Source organism: Hordeum vulgare, chromosome 3H (assembly GCF_904849725.1).
Source record: "Hordeum vulgare subsp. vulgare chromosome 3H, MorexV3_pseudomolecules_assembly, whole genome shotgun sequence".
NCBI lineage: Eukaryota > Viridiplantae > Streptophyta > Magnoliopsida > Poales > Poaceae > Hordeum > Hordeum vulgare.
Genome location: NC_058520.1, coordinates 577,383,991 through 577,406,815, shown reverse-complemented (window position 1 = coordinate 577,406,815; position 22,825 = coordinate 577,383,991). Strand labels below are relative to the sequence as shown.

General features: G+C 40.7%; 1 protein-coding gene and 1 non-coding gene across 2 annotated transcripts; both read right to left on the bottom strand.

Moving 5' to 3' along the window:
* Positions 1–12,048: 12,048 nt before the first annotated feature.
* Positions 12,049–12,129, bottom strand: TRNAL-CAG. Its single transcript has one exon. It is a non-coding gene; the product is annotated as a tRNA-Leu (tRNA).
* A 4,880-nt stretch (positions 12,130–17,009) lies between these two features.
* LOC123440719 lies at positions 17,010–19,444 on the bottom strand. Its single transcript, XM_045117268.1, has one exon. It carries the CDS (start codon positions 19,442–19,444, stop codon positions 17,258–17,260), a length of 2,187 nt encoding a protein of 728 aa, XP_044973203.1. The 3' UTR covers positions 17,010–17,257.
* Between the last annotated feature and the right edge of the window lie 3,381 nt (positions 19,445–22,825).

Below are 22,825 nucleotides of genomic sequence, written 5' to 3'. Positions count from 1 at the left end.
AAGTGTGATGATCATCATTATTAGAGCATTGTCCCATGTGAGGAAATAAAAAAAAGAGGCCAAAGAGCCCAAAAAAAAGAGAGAAAAGAAAAGAAAAGAAAAAAAGAGAGGCCTAAGAGCCCAAATGAAAAAAAAGAAAAGAGAGAAAAGAGAGAAGGGACAATGCTACTATCTTTTTCCACACTTGTGCTTCATGTTAGCACCATGTTCTTCATGATTGAGAGCTTCTTGCTTTGTCACTACCATATGCTAGTGGGAATCTTCGTTTTATAACTTGGCTTGTATATTCCAATGATGGGCTTCCTCAAAATTGCCCTAGGTCTTCGTGAGCAAGCAAGTTGGATGCACACCCACTAGTTTTCCTCTTGAGCTTTCACATACTTATAGCTCTAGTGCATCTCTTGTATGGAAATCCATACTCATTCACATTGATATCTATTAATGGGCATCTCCATAGCCTATTGATACGCCGAGTCAGTGTGACCATCTCCTCCTTTTTGTCTCACAACCACCACCACACTCTATTCCACCTATAGTGCTATATCCATGGCTCGCGCTCATGTATTGCGTGATAGTTATAAAAGGTTTGAGAAAGTAAGAGTGCGAAAACAATAACTTGGCCAATTCCGTGGTTGTGCATGATTTACATTAGTTGTGTGAGGATGATGGAGCATAGCCAGACTGTATGATTTTGTAGGGATAACTTTCTTTGGCCTTGTTATTTTGAAAGTTTATGATTACTTTGCTAGTTTGCTTGAAGTATTACTGTTTTCATGTCAATAGCAAACTATTGTTTTGAATCTTACGGATCTGAACATTCATGTCACGTGAAAGAAGTTGCAAAGGACAACTATCCTAGGTAGCATTCCACATCAAAAATTCATTCTTTATCACTTCCCTACTCAAGGACGAGCAGGAGTTAAGCTTGGGGATGCTGATACGTCTCCAACGTATCTATAATTTTTGAGGGTTTCATGCTATTATCTTGTCAAACTTTGGATGTTTTGCATGCCTTTTATATATTTTTTGGGACTAACTTATTAACTCAGTGCCAAGTGCCAGTTCCTGTTTTTTCCATGTTTTTGACCCCTTTCAGAGGACATTTTGAAACGGAGTCCAAACGGAAGAAAATCCCCGAAAAGATTTTTTTGGAACGGAAGAAGATCGGGGAACTTGGGAGCCAAGGCAGGGGAGCCCTAGGGGGCCCACAAGCCCCCACCCCGCAGCCAGGGGGGCGCGCCATCTAGGCTTGTGGGCCCCCTGGACGTCCCCTGACCTAGGTCTTTCGCCTATATATTCTCATAAATTCCAGAAAAAATCAGGAGATCATCGCAATCGCTTTTTCGCAGCTGCAAGCTTCTGTCTCCGCAAGATCACATATGGGGCACGTCCTGGTGCCCTGCCGGAGGGGGGATTCAGACACGGAGGGTTTCTTCATCAACACCATGACCTCTCCAATGATCCGTGAGTAGTTCACTATAGACCTACGGTTCCATAGCTAGTAGCTAGATAGCTTCTTCTTTCTCTTGGATCTTCAATACAAAGTTCTCCATGATCTTCATGGAGATCTATCCGATGTAATCTTCTTTTGCGGTGTGTTTGTCGAGATCCAATGAATTGTGGATTTATGATCAGATTATCTATGAATCTTATTTGAGTTTCTTCTGATCTCTCTTATGCATGATTTCATATCCTTGTAATTCTCTTCGAGTTGTGGGTTTTGTCTGGCCAACTAGATCTATGATTCTTGCAATGGGAGAAGTGCTTGGTTTTGGGTTCATACCGTGCGGTGACCTCACCCAGTGACAGAAGGGGTAGTGAGGCACGCATCGTGTTGTTGCTATCAAGGGTAAACAGATGGGGTTTTCATCATTGGTTTGAGATTATCCCTCTACATCATGTCATCTTGCTTAAAGCGTTACTCTGTTCGTCATGAACTCAATACACTAGATGCATGCTGGATAGCGGTCGATGTGTGGAGTAATAGTAGTAGATGCAGAAAGTATCGGTCTACTTGTCTCGGACTGATGCCTATATGCATGATCATTGCCTTAGATATCGTCATGACTTTGCGCGGTTCTATCAATTGCTCGATAGTAATTTGTTCACCCACCGTAATAATTGCTATTTTGAGAGAAGCCTCTAGTGAACAATTTGGCCCCCAGGGTCTACTCCACACCATATTTTCAGCCTTACACTTTTTACTTCGTTGCACTTTCCGCCTTCAGATCTCACTTTGCAAACAATCTTGAAGGGATTGACAACCCCTTTGAAGCGTTGGGTGCAAGCTTGTTTGTGTTTGCGCAGGTACTCTGGACTTGACGAGACCCTCCTTCTGGATCGATACCTTGGTTCTCAAACTGAGGGAAATACTTACTGCTCCTGTGCTGCATCACCCTTTCCTCTTCAAGGGAAGAACCAACGCAAGCCCAGCCTCTGTCAACGTGTCAATTTATGGCGCTGTTGTCTGTGGGATAGCAAAATACCATATATAGGTAGGTATGGTGACCTCTCATGGAAGAAAATTGACTCAAGGATTTGGATGCACAAGTAGTATCTCTACTTACTACAAAGTTTTGGCTAGCAATAGGTTCTAAAAAGCACCACATGTTGAAGGATCCATAACAATATAACTTCGATGCAAATAGACCAAAACAAATGATTATGTTGTCTTCCTTGTCCAACATCAACTACTTGATCAAGTTTGGAAATAATTAATGGGTATTCACAATCATAAAATGTGAATGAAAGCACAATTGCCCCCTAAGGTGCTTTTTATAATTGATCACAACATATGCATCATTGTACTAATATGTTTTCCAAGTATATTTTAGAAAAGTTAAAAAGATGCTATGGCTAAAGGCTTATGTGGAGATGTCCCTTGATGCAAGAAAGGAATAATATTGGCTCAAGCTTCAAGCTAGAAGACTCTTCATTTAATATTTGTGATAAATAACTTTTGAGTCCATAGGAAATCCAATACTATTAAAAGGGGGTGAGGTGGTAAAATGAACCGATTGCTCAAAATGCTCAAAGTTAGCCATCAAAATACTCAGTCATTTTCCCACATATCCATGTTGTCCAATTCCATATACACAAATTCGGAGTGACTAACTTCCACATTTCGGATCCACCGAGTTTGACCTCACACAGAAACCCTAGCCATTCCCACTAAATCGGTGCAACCGAATCCATAACGGTGCTACCGAGTTTGGGTGACCAACTTTCGGGTGCCTCGGTACACAAAATCAGAATTTCCGAGTTTGAGTATCGGTGCCACCGAGTTTGGCCGTCTGACCGTTAGCCACCTTTTCGGTACCATCGAGTTTCATATCGTTCTCACCGTGATTCAAAAGTTGCTACCTTTATGCTAATCGGTACCACCGAGTTTTTCACTTCGGTGTCACCAAGTTTGCCACTTTGTGTGTAACGGTTGGATTTTGTGTGTTGTGTATATATACCCCTTCACTCACCTCTCATTCGTGGGAGAATCACTCAGAACACACATTTCATTGCCAGATCCATTTTCTGGGAGAGAACCACCTACAGACCTACTCATGTGTTGAGACCAACATATTCCAATCCAATCATTTGAAACTTGATCTCTAGCCTCCCCAAACAGCTTTCCACCAAATCAATCTCTCCTACCCATGCATATTTTGTGAGAGGGTGATTTTGTGTTGTGGAGACTATGTTTAGAAGCACAAGAGCAAGGAGTTCATTGATCTACCACGTCTATTACCTTTTGGAGGGTGGTGCCTCCTAGATTGGTTAGGTGTCGCTTGGGGGCCTCCTACTTCGTGTTGTGGAGTTGAACCAAGATGTTTGTAAGGGCAAGGAGATCGCCTACTTCATGAAGATCTACCGTAAGTAAGGCTAGTCCTCCATGGACGAAAGCCATGGTGGAATAGACAAGGCCGCTTCTTTGTGGACCCTCCGTGGGTGGAGCCCTTTGTGGACTCTCGCAGTCGTTACCCTTCGTGGGTTGAAGTCTCCACTAACATGGACGTACGATAGCGCCACCTATCAGAACCATGCCAAAAATCGTCGTGTCAACCTCATGTATTTGATCTCCCTACCTTACTCCTCTACTTTACACTTGCATGTTTTACATTCCTCTGCTATACTCTTAGAACTGCATGTGTAGGGTGTACTTGACTTGCTATAACTCCCATAGCTGCCTCTAAACTAAAATTGGGAAAAGGCAAAAAAAACTTGTCAAGTAGTCTAATCACCCCCCCTAGACATACTTTCGATCCTACAATGTCCAAGATAATATATTTGTATGTGAAAGTTCTCTTCCTTATACTAATCATTCATGAAGTGCTCGTAGGACCAATACTGTGATTGTCAAACTTCAATAGATTTTACTTTCTACACCAAATGTGAAACCACTACTAAGCATAAGGCACATGGATAATTTAAAATTTATGACATTTCATTCATTCACAATTTACTCTTAGGATATAAGCGAAGCACAAGAATAAACATCAAGCTACTCTCAAAAGATATAAGTGAAGATCAATGAGTAGTGAAACAATAAAGTAGCTATGTGAGGACTCACTCCCAACAAAGGTTTCCAGATCTAATTATTGTATAAAAAAACAAAAGAGACTCCAAGAATATCACCTATCATGTGAACAATTACAAACTTAGGATCACCATAGGCTAACTGATGGTTGTTGACGAAGACAGGTGGGATTCGTAGCATACCCAAGCCTAGATGCTTGAGACTTCTTGTAATATTGGCTTGGGGAGCCATGGGAATCCACAAGATTGAGCTTTTGTATCTCATTCAATCTTCACATATCTCGGTTTCTCCTAAGTTTCAAAAAATCCATCCGCATAAAACTTGAAAAGAACTCGTGAGATAGATTAGTACACATAACAAGAAATCAACACTTCATGTACTGCCAAGACAAGTTCCATAATAATTTTCCAACATTAGGTATTGTATACTATCATTTCCAAAATTTATATCTATCAATATAAGCCCCGAAAACTCTAGGATAAGTAGATAACAAAACTATGACAACAATCTTCCATACACAACAATTTGTAGCAATTATTTTAAAAGTGTACTTTTGTATATCCGAAAATTATGAAACTTTAGGACATGATACATAATTTGTACGATAGTATTTTTAAAAATTTTAATAAACGTTCTGCGTTCCAGTAAAATAAATAAATTCATACACTGCGGAAAAAGTCTCTCTTTTTGAACAACACAAATCAAACATGCACTTCAAGCATCCTCAAGGAATTCTTGTTAAGTTTTATTTAAGAACATGCTTATAACTAACAACAAGCAAGTAAGAGCAATATAAAATGATGCTCCAAGCAAAACATGTATTGTGTGACGAATAAAAATATAGCTCCAAGTAAGATATATCGAGAGTGTTAAAGACGAAAGAGGGGATGCCTTCTGGGGCATCCCAAGCTCAAACACTTGAGTCTTCCCTGTACATTACCTTGGGGGTGCCTTGGGAAACCCCCAAGGTAAGGGTATTGTCGCCCCTTGTTCTCCTCATATCAGTTTCTCATCCAAAACTTGAAAACTTCAATCACACAAAACTTGACAGAACTTCGTGAGATGGGTTAGTGTAATAAAGATAGATCATTCACTTAGGTACTTCCAAGACAAGATTCATAATTGTTCTCACATAATACCTACTGTATTCTATCATTCAGAAAGTTTAAATCACAAAATATAAGTTGTGGGAACGCTAAAACAAGAAAACTATGCATGCAAACAGAATTTGTCAAAAACAGAAGAGTCTGGAAAGATCTCGACCAAAACCATACTTCCCTTTCTCTGAAAATTCTGAAAAATTAGGAAAGCGTAGGAAATATACACTGAAAAACTGTGTAAAACATTTAGAATATTTTGATGCTCCATTAAAATCAGAGAACTTTTATACTGGACACAAAAGTTTTTGTTTTTGCACAGAACCAAACTAACAAGTATCCACACTATCCCAAAGGCTTTACTTGGCACATTATTGAAATAAAATAAAAAACATTATTACTAAAGTAACTTACTCATGTGAAAACATAAAATAGAAACTAAAAGTCTTGGGTTGTCTCCCAACTTGCGCTTTTCTTTAAGGCATTTTAGCTAGGCATGATGATTTCAATGATGCTCACATAAGAATAGTAAATGAAACATGCAAAAGAGCATAATTAATAAAATGACAAGCACATTTAAGTCTAACCCACTTCCTATGCATAGAGATTTTGCAAGCAAACAATTTGTTGTAGCAAGAATTAACTTGCATAAGAATGCAAAACAAGCATGACTTCAAATCTTTGAACACATAGAGAGCAAACTTGATATTCTTGGAATACCTACAAGCATATGTTCCTCCCTCATAATAATTTTTAGTAGTGTGATAAATGAGTTCGACAATATAACTATCACATAAAGAATTATCTTCATGATCCACAAGCATAGAAAATTTATCACTCTCTACATAAGCAAATTTCTTCTCATTCATACTAGTAGGAGCAAACTCAACAGAATAGCTATCATGAGATACTTAATTGACATAACCAAATTTAACTTTAAAATCATGATGACAAGTTTCATGGTTATTATCACTACTTATAGCATACATGTCATCACCATAATCATCATAGACAGCAACTTTGTTGTCATAATCAATTAGAACCTCTTTCGAAATAGTGGAACCATTACTAAATAAAGTCATGACCTCTCCAAATACACTTTCATAATTATTGCCATAAGATTCACCACCCTCCAAAATAGTGTTTTTGTTAGTACCTAGATTTTACACTCTTCCAAACCCACTTTCATCAATATATTCATCATAAATAGAAGGCATGCTATCATCATAATAAATTTTCCCATCAAAACTTAGGTAACTAAAAATATTATCTTCATCAAACATATCATCCCCAAGCTTGTGGCTTTGCATATCATTAGCCTCACAGTTATTCATAGAATTCATACTAACAACATTGCAATCATGCTTATCATTGAAGGATTTAATGCCAAACATTTATTGTTTTTTTCTTCTAACACTTTGGCACAATTTTCCGATCCATCATTTTCAAGAAATACTTCATAAAGGTAAAGCATTTGATGCAAATTCATATCCATTTTTTATAATTTTATTTTATAAACCAAACTACTGATAAACAAGAAAAAAGATTTAATTGCAAGATCTGAAGATATACCTTCAAGCACTCACCTCCCCGACAACTGCGTCAGAAAAGAACTTGATGTATACTACATAACTTTATTCTTGTAGAAGTTGTTGGGCCTCGAAGTATAGAGTTTTATAGGACAACAACAATTTTCCTTCAAGTGGATCAACTAAGGTTTATCAATCCATGGGAGATGTAGGATGAAGATGGCCTCTCACAAACAACCCTACAATCAAATACAAGAAATCTCTTGTGTCCCCAACACACTCAATACAATGGTAAACTGTATAGGTGAACTAGTTCGACGAAGAGATGGTGATACAAGTGTAGTATGGATACTAGTAATAGACTTTTGGAATCTTAAAATATAAAAACAGAAAGGTTACAAGTAACAAAAGTGATCACAAAAGGTCCTGCAACGCTTAGAAACAAGGCCTATAGTTCATACTTTCACTAGTGCAATCTCTCCATAATGCTCACATAATAGAATCGTATGATCATCCCTCAACGTGCGACAAATAATCACTCCAAAGTTCATATCTAGCGGAGATCATAAGATGAAATTCTTGTAGGTAGTAGAACCACCTCAAAATTATTCTTTCCGATCTATCTATTGAGCTATTCCTATAAGTGTCACAAACAACCCTATAATTTGTACTAGAATAACACCTATGATACACATCAACCAACTATAATGTCACCAGAAGTACGTGTGGGTTGATTGTTCAACATGCATCAAACAATTTCAGATTCATTATATTCAATCCTACACAAAGAACTTCAAAGACTACCCCAAGATTTCTATCAAAGAAAGTAGGACAAGAACATGTATCAACCCATATGCATAGATTACACCAATGTCCCCGCTGGAATCCGCAAGTTGATTACCAAAATATATCAAGTGAATTCATAGAACACCCAATTGTCACCAGAGATGTCGACATGCAAGATATATACATCAAGTCTTCTCAAATCCAATCCAATATAACAAAACCTCTAAGGGAAAGGCTCAATTCATCAATCAAGATAGCAAGGGAAGAACACCATATGATTGAACTATATTAATAAAGCCCATGATACATCAAGATCATGACATCTCAAAAACACGAGAGAGAGAGAGAGAGAGAGAGAGAGATCAAACATACAGCTACTAGTACATACCCACAACCCCGAGGGTGAACTACTCCCCCATCATCATGTACACCGCCGGGATGATGAAGATGGCATCCCATGATGATTACCCTCTCTACCAGGGTGTCACAACAGGGCTAAGGATCAGATCGCTTTGGAACAGAGGATTTTGGTGGTGGAGAGGAAGTTCTAGGTTAGTTTTTGGGGGTTCTCAATATATATGATTTTTCAGCGTTGGCATCACGCAAAATGAAGCCACGGGGGAGGGCACAAGGCATCACGGCGCACCCTGTTGCCTTGTGGGCAATTGGTGGACCCCCTCTGGTGGTTCTTTGCTCCAGTATTTTTTATATGTTCCACAATAAATCATCAAAATGTTTTGTCCAATTCCTAGAACTTTTATTTTCTCCACAAAAACAACACGACGGTAATTCTGCTGCAAAAGCGTTAGTTTGGGTTAGTTCCATTAAATCATCTAAAATTGCTTCAAAACCATATAAAAGATAATGTAAACATGGGTAAGTATGGCATGAATACTTCATAAATCATCTATATGTTGGAGACATATCAAGATGGCGCACGATTGCAACATGAGCATTCCTAAAGGAGAAAACAAGGGCACACATGTATACGCCATACGTTCAAGTGATATAGTTAAGTTAATAAGGTGACCAACCTCCCCCAACCTCACCCATGCCCCACGCTCCCACCCTCTCCCCCCCCCCCTCCGCGCGTGCGTGGGTGACTCGGGCGACGATGCGCATCTCCTTCCCGTCGCCTCCTCACCACCTTCCCCCAACCCCGTCGTCACAACTCCGGTGGAGCATGGTGGGCCTGGTGTTCGGTAAGGTCTGATTCGGCCGGTACAACCTCCATCCGCGATGGCAGTCCCGTGCATGCAAAGGTGGATGGAGGGTCCTTGAGTGAATCCGGGTGAAAACTCTACTCTTGGCACGTTGCCAAGGTCGATGATGGTGGCGTTTTTCTGCGTCGTCCCCTTCTTGAAAGCATCATCGCGGAGAAGCTCTAGACCCCAATATGCTACCTTTGGGGGGAAAACCCTAGATCAGTCGATCGGATTAAGGTTGCGCTCATGTGTCACACCCCTATTGATGGAATCATTCTTGGAGGTTTGTATAGGCTCGAGGGACCAGTGGATGGCATGTGTGGTGGAGCAGGGTTCCGTGTGGTGCATCAACATCGTGGAATCTTGACGATGGGGCACAGCAAAGTGTCGACGACGGATGTGTGATGATGAATGCGTATAGGGAGGAGGTGTTGTCTGGCGCAGTAGGGCGTCGACGGCGGGCCTGACAAGGTCAATTCGTCGGTACGTGCTCTTAAGATGGATTGGGTAAGATGACATTGATGACCTATTAGAGTGTGTCAGACCGGTTTGTGCCACAGACCCGGTACGTGGCTTGGTCGGGCCATCCAGCTTTAGTTGTTAGGCTTTGGTGCAATGTATGTTTGGTATTCGGCTCAACATTTGGCAGCCCTTCATCAATTGATAGGAGTAACAACATATGTTGTTAAGATGGCGGCTACATACATATTGATGTATTACTTTGTAAAGTCTTTATGAATCGTTACCTACTAATAAAGGAAGGAGTGCTTCTGCCCGCCCGTCATTGAAATTACCCCTAAAGTTATGGCATATTACCCATCAACGCCACATATAAGTGATAGAAAACGGTCCATAAAGAGGAATCTCGGTCTAGGCCGGCCATGTAGGAACCTCCTACACTTCGCCCTATGCACTAGGAGAGGACATAGATCGCCTATTTGGCCGACCATGTATGGGCGACTATTTTCTAAATTTCTTTTCATTTTTCTTCATTTTTTCTACTTTAAATAGTTTGAAATACAAAAAACGTTTGAAAATTTTAAAAGTAAGATTTTGAAATGAGATGTTTAATAATTCATAAATACTTGTAAATTAGAAAATGTTTGGGATTTTTTAGAAATGCTCGCAAATTTCAAAAATTGTTTGGGAAATCAAAAAACATTAGTGATTTTTTTAAAAGTTAGTTTGTTAGAAAAATATTAATAAAATTGAATAACATTTCGTCAATTCAAAAAATATTCATGAATTGCAAAATAACCTAAAAATTTAGAAACTATTCATAAATTAGAAAATAGTTTATGGATTCATAAAATATTTGCTGATTCAAAAAATTCATGTATTTAAAAATTGTTCATCAATTTCGAAAATTGTTCCACCAATCCTCAAAAAAATGTTCATCGATTCTAGAAATGTTCACCAATTCATGAAAAATGATTTGAGAAATGTCAATTTTTTTAAAAAAATGCTTGTAAATAGTAAAAAAAATGTTCATGAATTCAAAAAAATATTAATGACTTTTAGAAAAATGTTCGCGAATTTGAAAAATATTCACAATTTGAAATATGCTCACGAGTTTAAAAAAGTTCATCATTTTAGAATTTGTTCACGATTTCACGAAAATGAGGATGATAGTGTATCTCGATGTTTGACAGTAAAATGTGGTTATTGTCATTGAAGATTATGAAATTTTTTTCCCGTTACAACACACGGGCCGTTTTGCTAGTAATTAATAAAGTGATTGCATGCATCTCCCTGAGGCGGGGGTCATTTTCTTTTAAAAAAAAAGAGAACTACTAATAGATGAAAATCCATGCATTAAACAGTAAGTTCAGTTTCCAGCCGCATCCTGACTACATGAATTTAAAATGCTAATACAAAACTGGATTTGCTTACTACAGTTCCAAACAGAAAGGTATTTGGCGAGTATGTGGTCTACTGTGTGTGCCATTTTTTCGCTGAGGCAAAATCCAATATGCATATAAGATTTCGTATTTAAGGAAAATATTACCAGCACTCGCCACATTTCAAAAGAAGCAGGGTAGAGTAATGCTCGCACAAGTAGCATTAGCAATTCAGTTTTGGTATTAATTACAGTATTATCTGTAGAACTGCTATAATGTCTCAAATCTTTCTGAGGAAAACCATAAGAAAACAACAGCCATTGATTAAATTGCATAAGAAATTTGATAAACCCGTGCATGCAGCCGTCTTTTAATCCCACCAAAACCAATATTCACAGGAAATTCTACATTTCAGGTACACAGCTTCAACACTTCCACCATGTGCAATTGAATAAATTAAACGAACATTCAGAAAGAAGTTACATTTCTACCCGCAAAAAAAAAAGGTACATTTCTTGTCGTCGAGTGAGTTAACGACAACATTCAGAAAGAAGTTACATTTCTTGTCATCGAGTGAGTTAACGAATGCTTACTGTTCCTAGAGTTAATACTTGATCTATACCACTTAACCCCTAGTCCAAATTATTAAGGGACTAAGCAACCATAAAGTTAAGCAAAATAATTATTCCTGAAGAAAAACATCACACGAGATATTATCAGGCGCAGCAATAATAAGAAGGAAAAGTTAAGCAAAATAATTATTCCCGAAGAAAAACATCACACGAGATATTATCAGGCGCAGCAATGATAGGAAGGAAAAGTTAAGCAAAATAATTATTCCCGAAGAAAAACATCACACGAGATATTATCAGGCGCAGCAATGATAAGAAGGAAAAAACGATAACTGTCAAGAGTGGGATTTGAACCCACATCACACGAGATATTATCAGGCGCAGCAATGATAAGAAGGAAAAGTTAAGCAAAATAATTATTCCCGAAGAAAAACGTCACACGAGATATTATCAGGCGCAGCAATGATAAGAAGGAAAAAACGATAACTGTCAAGAGTGGGATTTGAACCCACGCCCTTTCGGACCAGTACCTGAAACTGGCGCCTTAGACCAACTCGGCCATCTTGACATTTGTTTATGTTAGAGAAACTACTGTTTATACTATTGACAGTAGAACTAATTCCCAAACTCTTAACCTATCACACTCGTGTCCATTTCACTTTTGAGTTTTTTTTTCTTTAAAAGCACTTTTGAGGTTTTTGGTCGTATAAAGTTGCCAAGAGAGAATGCAAAAATGCATACATAATTTAGCAAACCCTTAGCCTCATACAATCTCAAGTTGCTTCTCGAGCTTGACATCCGGGGCTTTTGACTCCACCTACCGACTCTTCCTCCTCGACACCCTCAATCCAACTCAGCTTTGGCCCTCGCTGGCGGGAGTGAATTTCTATCCTCTTGTCTTCGACAGCAGCGTGTGTACTTGTCAACGGTGTGCACGTCTGTCTAATTGGCCACGCCAAGGGGCATCACTAGAACAACACCTTATAATCGATGCTTGTTAAGCTTGCCATGAACAATCTTAACTCCACAATCCAACAGGCGGTGCAACCTGATAGCTTCCGACACCTCATTATGCATCATGAAACAACCTCGCTATGCATCATGAAACATCTAGAGTCTTTATTATTTCTTCCGGACGGCACACTGATTACTTCAAATACAATGTTTGTTGGACTAGTTGTTGGTCGTTGGAAACGAGATGGCGTGTACCATCTCAAATTTCCCTATCCCCTACAATGGCCTCTCCTCTCCGTCCAAAAGGTACCCGTGTTTGCATGTTTTCACTAGTCGACGGGCTTGAGAAGTTGTCACTTGGCGGGCTTCCATACTATCGAAGGGGACACACTAGCTCTGGACACTCTTTGCTTGGTGGGCTTGGAGTTCGTGACCTCCAGCATACTGGTATCACCCTGCTCGTTCAATGGCTATGGCTTCAAAAGGCTAATCCAACTCGTCCCTCATACTAGTGTTACCCTGCTCGTTCAATGGTTATCTTCTATGCCTTCACCGTGTGGCATGTTGGGGACGAGAGCTCTTTTTGGTTGATCTATGACAACTTTATTCCGGAGATCACGCTGCTCCTCTATGCCCTCGTCTCACATTTTCACCGCAATATCTACTAGATCCTCTAAGGTTTGCATCATTGTTAGTGGGTCCAAGACAATGTGGGTTTGGTTGGAAGGACGCCTCGATGGCCATTGCTTGGTCAACTGGCAGAGAGTGTGCCAACCACTTCCATTTGATGGGCTTCGAGTCTGTGATCTCTAGCATATATACTAATGTTCCCCTCCGCGTTCAATGGCTATGGATCCAAAAGGTTGACTCCACTCACCCTTGGTAGCACTTCCATCTCCCATGCATCTAAGAGGTCCAGGCCATTTTCCAGGGCTCCACCGTGTGGCATGCTGGGGACAAAAGCTCTTGTCGGTTCTAGACCGATTCCAAGATCGGCGGCAAGTTGTCATGGCCTACTCTGGATTGGGATCGATTTGGTAGCTAGGGTTCATCGCACATCTCAGGAAAGGGAAAATGTACCACGAGAGAACTATGGTGTGTGTGTGTGTGTGTGTGTGTGTGTGTGTGTGTGTGTGTGTGTGTGTGTTCAGTATAAGAGGAATTGATGTGTTTGAGTTGGTTCTTCGAAGATGGGCCGTGATAACGCCCCCACGTGTGGTAGGAACAACAACAGCCCACACGCTCAATGATCATAGGTTGCGTCACGTCACCGCGTGCATGCACAAGTAACGAAACTGATGATGTCAACATGAATCTTTTGTCTTTTTAGTTTTTAGAATGTTTTATATCTTAAATAAAAAATACGATTGAAAAACCGTTTTCACCATTAAATCCGTCACGATAAGATCTTCAAAACTAAGTCTCATATTGATATGTTTTAACGACTATTTTTTGAGTTAAAAGTTGTCATGTCTATTGCACATAAATTGTCATCATGATTACACTAAAGTTGTCATGACATATTACAACTACTTTTTCTTCTACGTTTAAAATAAACTTTAACATGTTATAAAAAAGAAAATTAACAAACTAAACTTGCCATGATGAATTACTAAAAATTGCCATGATCCATGAAATAATTTTGACATGGTTCATAAGTAAAAAGAAATATGTCGTCAGTTATTTTAAAAATGCATGATCACTGGCTCAAATTTGCCATGAAGCATAAACTAAAATTATCATGATGAATTACTTAAATTTATCATGATACACGCACTAAAATTTGTCATGGTTCATATAAAAAATGTTTTTCATGTTTAAAATACTAGAATTGTCATGGTCAAAATACTAAAATTGTCATGATCTATAAACTCAATTTGCTATGATTTATTACCAAAAGTTGACATGATTCATGAATTAAATTTGTCGTGGTTAATTACTAAAATTTGCCGTTGCCAATTAATAAAAATTGCCGTGAAAAGTAGTTGAAATACAATGATAGCTTTGAATGTAAAAAAAAATAGATGAAACATGTCGTGGCAACTTTATTATTGTAAACCCCATGACAACTTGAGTGTAAACATGTGGCAACTTGTAGCCCTAAAAAAAGTCGTCGAAACATATCAATATGAAATCTAGTTTTAAAGATCTCGTCAAGATGAATTTAATGATAAAAATGGAGCTTCAATCTTGATCATCCATTAACCGGAGATTGGAATACTGTTAACTGAACGTGTTGTTGAGGCGCTGGGACAGAGTATGGTCACACAACACCCCCTCGTGAAAACTAATTTGGCCTCCAAGGAATTACCGGACGACTGGGTGAGTGCCAACGTTGTCAGGAAAAGGAGCATATGCTCTAGAGTTTGATATGAGTGTGAATCCCAAAACCGTTCAGGTGATACGGGCGTATCTTGAGGTAAACAATGTCGCCAACCACGAAACCGTGCTCCACTCTCTTCCTGTCTGCACACCTTCTCATACTGAGCTTGGGCTGCAACTGGATTTGCTCTCAGCTTCTGCATCAACGCTTATCCAACAGGGAGGAATTCCCCGGCTTCACTAACAAGAGCGCCTGGCATGCTGAAGTCACCGAGTGCTGGAGGTGGTGGTAACCAACTAAGCATACATTGTCTCAAATGGTGTTTCCTTCAAAGAAGAATGAAAACAGGTGTTATACCAGTACTCAGCCAGTGCTAAATGAGATGTCCACTTCTTTCGTTCAGTTGAAGCCATACAACACAATTACACAAGTATAATTTTCAATGCATTGATGATTGATCTACGTTTAGTCTAGCCGTCAAACTGAGGGTGATATGCAGAACTATAACGTAGTTAAATACCCAGGAGCGTTACCGTCTTCACGCTCCACAAAATGAAGGTGGGCGAGGAAAGGACAGAAGAAGTTCCTTTGTAGTTGAGGCTGGATCCAATTCATAGCATACCTTGGGGAGTTCTGGGTATGAAATGGCACCTGGTGCGAAAATCACATCATTTCCTCCGTCGGAATCCTCCTGCTCTCTGCTGGGTCAGAAAGTGGCTTGAACACAGACACAAAACCAGGAACTTCCACAAAAATTATAAGATCTACCCATTGGGATTGGGGCCAGCAAAAATTGCAAATATTTACCGATTAATAGGGCCCTTAGAAGTTACAAAGATCTATTGGCCATGAACTATAATGATAGAATAACTTTATTGCATGTTTGTCTAAGAAAGTAACCTATTATCAATCGAAATGCGGCCAGAGTAACCTGCAGAAACACGTAGGTGCCTACTGAATTATGCCTGGAGTAACCAGAAACCTAAGCAGAAGAACTGCCCCTGAAGCAAATCAACATCGCACAAGATTTTATCAGGCGCAACAATGGCCTGCAGTGGCGGTCAGACAAGATGCTTTACCTGAAAGCTAGTGAATCATGACTAGTTGATGATGACCAATTTGTCCATTTGAAAAACATCACAGAAACAGCCTGTAGAACACAACAAGGGATTACCCGCTAAGAGGACACCATACGGAAACAAGGTTAGAACGAGCTCAGCAGGAGATAAACAACATGAGTATATACGGATAGGACCTGATAAGGCAGGAGTAAACGTCGGTTTCTTGTACACAACTCTACATAAGTTGCATGCTCATCCATTTGCATATTTCAGTTCTACTTATTTATACTACATGTGCAATAATATAAAATGAGACTTCCATATATGGTATATTCAAGTCCCATCAGACATCACAATCATTATGCCCTAAGTTTCAGCATTAATTGGGTGTTAGAACCTTAACTTTGAGCATCAGTGTGAAATCACGCACACATGGTAGCAAGATCTGAGGCCTTAAATTTCACTCGAATTTGAACAAAAATTTGCCAACACACAAGTATCATGATACATCAGATCATTTACAGTCAAAAGTAAATGGTCATGACATGTAAATAATTGCACACAAGACATCATACTTTAAATACTCACCATATGTGTATGCTGCTGAAACATCTATTGACATACACTGTTGGTGGTGCCAAAATTCTACAAGGAATATCAACAGCCCAGTATATAAAACCCTAAACAAAATACAGTCGCCAAACCAGAGTTCTAGACGCCCAAGACATCTATACAATAAAAACACTAAAATATGTTTTAAAAAATGGTGCACAGATGTCAGTTCAGAGTTCTAGAAACCTAGTAAATCATTTCTTATCATCATCTAGTTTGATCAATAAAGCCAAATAGATGCATAGAATTTTCACGGGTGCAACAGAAGTTTTAAAAGCTAGCATGCATGTTAGAGAGGTCTAACAAAGCTTAATGACTCGAGAAACAGTAAGACAAAATGCTTTACCTGAATGCTGAGTCATGAGAAGTGTCCAGACCAATTTGTCCATTCCAAGAGATAACACAGCAACATGCTTGGCTGCAACCATAAATTAACCATGAAAAGTCATAGTTAACTAGTCCAACAGGCATGTTCAGGGAGTTGAGTACTCTGCAAAAGAACACTTAAACCAGGTATATTTCGTTGTTCAAAAACCCAGCTATGTTTACCCTTAAACAAGGATGCTGCTACATGACACAACATGGGGGTATACATGGGGAGTATACTACAGGTCACAAGCACAACCTGGGTACATATGGTACAGCACTAGACAAACCATACCACCCAACTAACTCCAGGTTGAAACAAGTGAAAGAACAAAAAAACTCAACAGTGAAGCGGAAGCACAGAGCAAGCGCATGTGGCATCATCGGACTACTTGGAGAAGTTCCTTTGGAGTTGAGCCTGGATCCAATTCATAGCATCCCTTGGGGGAATTCTGGGCTTCTTCACCAGTAAGGATATGAAACGGCACCTGGTGCGAAAACCGCGTCATTTCCTCCTCTGGAATCCTCCTGCTCGTTGCTGGGTCAGAAAGTGGCCTGAACACAGACACAAAGCCAGGAACTTTCTCAATGGGCATGACAGAAATGCCTTCCCTTGGGCTATAACTGTCAAGAACCTGCATCAGGTCATACTTGTACATCGTCTCATCAGGTACATGTTGATCCCAGTCAGCAGACCAGTTCTGGTACAGGGCCCAGATATCACCTTTCCGTGGAAGAATTCTGATGATTCTTCTACCTGGACCTTTCTGACATGCGACAACATGAGAGAATTTATTCAGCTCATCAGCATCTTCGGATGCACCAGGCTTGAAATCGCCACAGGTCTTGGAGAATCCACATGAGAGCCATCCTGAAGCCCCAAACTCGTCGGGATTATCCGCCTTGAGGAATGCAAATGTAACCTTGAAAGGGCGTCTGGAGAGCACTGTCTGGATCAAAGCATAGTAGCGAGGCATGCCATCTTCTTCATCATATGTAGCCCACACTTGATCCTCCTGGAAAGAGCTCCCAGAATGATCACCAAAGGTGCAGAAATCTGCATCAGGGACAAGCATTTCATCGGGAGATGGCTCTTGTTCCCTGCGGCTTCTCCTGGTGTAATACAAACGTATTTCGGGTTTCTTCCATTTCCATGACCCCATTTCTTCTGAATCGGCATGCTTCCTCTTCTCTGCCCTCTTTCTTTCACTGGTCAGTTCCTTCCCATTATCTCCTTCTGGACGAACTGAACTACTGCCTTGTGTCCTTTTCATTTTCTTGGCATCAACTGATGTGCTGCATGTGGCCGCTTTGTTTGTTCTCTGACTGGCTTGCATCTTTTGTCTATTCTCCATATCAGCCTTCTTCCTGTTGAACTCCTCTAATTTGTCTCCAAGTTGGAGTTTCATCTTGTTAATTAGTAAGCTTCGCATGTCCAACTTCTCCATCTCCTTAATGAAGGTGCTCCCAGCAGATACATGACAATTAGAAGTCTCCTTGCGCCTCTTTGCTCCCGGTGCCTGATCAGTGGAACGAGCCTTCCTTTTGGCCTTGTTCTGTGAACTTGAGTCACCACCAAGGCCAGAGCTTGTTGACTGCGGCGCTACTTTCTTGTATCGCTTCTTTGCGGCTTCCTTTTCCTTTGTTGCTGCAGCTTTTCTAGGGATTGACGATCCGGAAGAGCCTGAAACAGTACCATGTGTCTTTTGCACTGGATGTGCAGAAGTGTGTGCCCCGACTGCAGATCCCTGAAAAGAGCAGTGCTGCTGCATAGGATTATGATGATTCCGGCTGCCACTAGCCACTCCTGTTCCTGCCATTCCCTCACCAGGACCTGCTCTGCGAACCCTACTAGTCTTCGTATCCATTGACTTTGGTTGGTAGGTGTGACTTGAAGTAGGCGGAGGAGGAACTTCTTCAGCCATAAAAGGTTTATGGCACTCTGCACATATCATATATTGGTTCACGTATTGCCTTGGGTACTCAAAGTTTATGCGGCAAGAAATGCAGACTGTCCAAAATGTGCTTAGCTTTGGCATATTATGGGGCGGCACATTGGGAGGTGAGGCTGGACCAGTATTTTGCCTGCAGAAGCCATTCATACTTGGCATGGATGAACTGGAAGTGTTATCAACACTTACTTGGGAGTTGTTCTGAAGGACTCGTAAAGAGCTCATATGCCTCCTCTGATCATGAAGTATTCTCTTGTTTTTGTCAGACAATACATTCCAAGCATCTGAGATGAGATTGAAAGCACTATCAGCACCAACGAAGCTGTTCTTGTCTGGATGAGTTTGTAAGGCCAGCTTCTTGTACTGCTTCCTGATAGTCTCCTCGTCCGCCCACGTTGATACTTCAAGAATGCCATACCAGTCATTCTCCCCTTCAAACTTTGTCAGCGACCTTAGGTGGACATCCAAGGCAACAATCATCTGATCGATGCCCTCAAGATCGAAAAGAGCCTTTGCTTTCAAGGCAAGCTTCCTTGCGCCCGCAAAATCGTTCACCTTGTACTTCCTTTCAGCCATCTCTTTTGATCTGATCGCTTCATCTCTATTGCACTCCATATCTGTAGAGAATACAGTGTCAGCCTAGTTTCATAAATCAATCATAACATTCAAGTAAGTATTGTGATAAGCTACCATTGTATCAAATTTCTAAATACTTAGCTGAGGGAGTGCACAAAATGTTGGGTACACTGCCTGTACACTGTCTCTATGGTGCCAAATCCACATGCATCCATATAACACATTTTATTGAAACAAAAGCAAAGAGATAACACATGATTGCGTACAGCAGCATTCAAACAGCAGAAAACAAGGGCACTAGTAACACATCAAAATCCATGCATGAAGTGTTATGTTTAGTTTACAACCACGTCCTAATGAAAAGAATTGGACATGCTACTAGAATACTGGATGTGGTTACTAGATTACATTCCAAGTAGTGAGGTCATTGACGAATATGCGCTTCCACAATTCCACCATGTGCAATTGAATAAAAATAAACAATCAATCTGAAAGAAGCCGCATTTTGCACCTTTAAGTCCCTAGTCCAAATTAAACTAGTTCCATCCATTACAGAAATCTAGACGGTAATCAATACGAAATCCATGCTAAACAGTAAAGAGCAGCATACTTTCCAATCAGCCTAGAGAGATTTTAGCTAGATACAAAAACTACAATAGCGAGGGAAAGTTGATCAAACTGTCTCCAGAAACTCACAGCATGCAGAAGGATCAGTGTTTGACATACAAGCCATTGGGCAAGTTAATATCTGCCTGCTGTTTTCCCAAAGTTGATACTTAATCTAGACCCTAGCAGCCCTGGTGCTGTCAAATTATGAACTAATAAAGGTACACAATAAATAATCTTTCCCAAGCAATGCTAAACAGTAAATGAGAAGAACACTTTCCAATCATGGCAGAGAGATCCACCGCAAAACAGCAAACTGTCAGCCTAGACAACTTTTTTTTGAACAAACAGACCTAGACAAACTTGATCAACCAACGCACCCCCCCCCCCAAAAAAAATTAAAAAAAAAAGGAGTGGCATTTCTCTTTCGTGCCATCAGATGAGTTAATTGCCCCTTGCTGTTCCCAAAGCTGAAGATAAACAGCAATCATGTCGAACCAATACTAAACAATATTGAGCAGAACACTGTCCAATTATCACAGGGAGATTCTACTTAAAGCTACATAGTGGCAAGACAAACCTGATCAAGCGTTTCCCACAATAACAACTCACGGCACCTTAACACGAACGAGGCAATGTGCAGCTGCTGCTTCTAATCACGGGGAGGAAACGAACCTGTAGAATATTTTGTTAGCCTTGTTTCATAAATCAATCATAACATTCAAATAAATATTGTGATAAGCTACCATCATATCAATTTTTCAAATACTTTATTGAGGGAGTGCACAAAATGTTGGGTACACTGCCTGTGCACTCGACTCAATGGCGCCAAATCCATATTCATATAGTAAGTATTTAACTGGAACAAAATTGAAGAGAGATGACACATGATTGCAAACAACAGCATTCCAAAAGAAGAAAACAAGGGGACGACTAACACATCAAAAGCCAACCACATCCTAATTAAAAGAATTAGACATGCTACTAGAGAACTAGACTTGGTTACTAGATTCCCAAACAGTAAGGGCTTTAACGAGTATGCGGTATACTACATGATTTAAGGGAAAATATTACCATCCTTGCACGCATTCCAAAAGGAGCAAATTATACTATAACTAGTGCAAGAAACTCGAGAGCATTAGCATTTATGTTTAGGTTTTAATTATTATTTTTAAAACTGCTATGATGCCCCAATAGTTGAATTCATCATGAGCTACCATGTTTTCTCAAGACTATGGCCATTCATTAAACTGCATGAAATGTTTAATAACCCCACATGTGCAGTCATCTCGATCCCGCCAAATCCAATACTGACATGAAACTACGCACTTCAAGGTAAGTACCAGGCTTCAACAACTGCAACTTTGTGCTATTGAATAAAATTAAACAAACAAACTGAAATAAGCCACATTTGGCGCCATCGAGTGTGTAAATGGTTGGCCGCTTACTATTCCTGGAGTTCATACTTGATCTGTGCCTTTAAACCCCATAGTCCAAATTAAACAGTTCCAATCACATGTTTAGCATGCCTTTCCTATGATTACTGTCTAGATTTCTGTATGCAACAAATTTTGACTAGTGGGTTTTTGTATACTTGATCTGCACAATCATCCTAGAGATGATTCTAGTACAAAAACTACAGACCAAGGAATTGTTGATTTATTTGAAGGTAATGTTGATGAAAATGTCCTGAAAAAGTTACAGCATATAGTAGGATCAGTGGTTCGGCGTACACGCCAAATACCGGCTTGTTGTTCCCAAAGTTGATACATAATCTGAAACCCTTGCACCGCTAGCAGCCTATAGCACTGACAATTATTAATAACTAAGCTAAACAGCAAGTAATCATGGCCAGGCAATGCTAAACGTACAGTAATGGGCAGAACACTCTCCAATCATGGCAGAGAGATCCCACCCAAACACAGGGAACTACAGACCTAGCCAAACTCGATCAAGCAAAGCATCCCAAAGAACAAAAGGAGCGGCGTTTCGCTTCGCCCCATCCGGCGATTTAGTATATAGCCGCTTGCTGATCCCAAAGCTGATGCTTAATCAATCATGAACCGAAGCCAAACAGTAATCATGTCCGAGCAATGTTATTTAAGCATTAATGAGAAGAACACTCCCCAATCATCACAGGGAGATTCTGTTCTAGAACACGGCTAACCGCATACTAGCAAGTCAAAAAATTAAACTCGATCAAGCGTTTACCCCCACAAGGCAAGAAGAACCCGCGGCAGGCACGGGGACACGCGAACGTGGCAATGTGCGGCGCCGCTTCCAATCACGGGGAGGAAACGGGGGTTCCAAGCCGCGTTTGTATGTGCCGAGCGCACAGGAACGGGAGATTCCAACCCGTGTGCAGTATGCATGTGTAGAGCGCACACGCGGCGAAACGAATCGGAGTCCAACCAGGGAACGGCAACCCAACCAACCAACCAACGGACGGACGGAGAAGCGCACCCAACCCAAACCCCAGGCAGATTGAACCCAATGCACCCACCCAAAGCGGCGGCGGCGGCGGAGCCTACGCGATCGCCATTGGTCCACGGACCAGCCGGGCAGGAGAGGCCCGGAACCCCCCGCCGATACTCGAACACGCCGTCCTCTATCTCGAACACGGACGACGCGCGCCCTTCTTCCCCGAGCAAGTTTCCGCTCGGGGACGAGACCCCAGGCGAGCCCGGCGGAGGCTACGGAGGTCCCGCTTCCGCGGCGGCGGGAGGCGACGGCGGACGGCGGCGGCGGCGGCGGGCGAGGATCGCGCGGGCGGTTTTGAACGCGTCGCCCAATTTTTGCGCGCAAGTAGAGAGA

What these genes read in the sequence shown, in the direction of transcription:
- LOC123440719 (XM_045117268.1), bottom strand. Translation starts at nt 19,444, where the DNA reads ATGGAGTGCAATAGAGATGAAGCGATCAGATCAAAAGAGATGGCTGAA.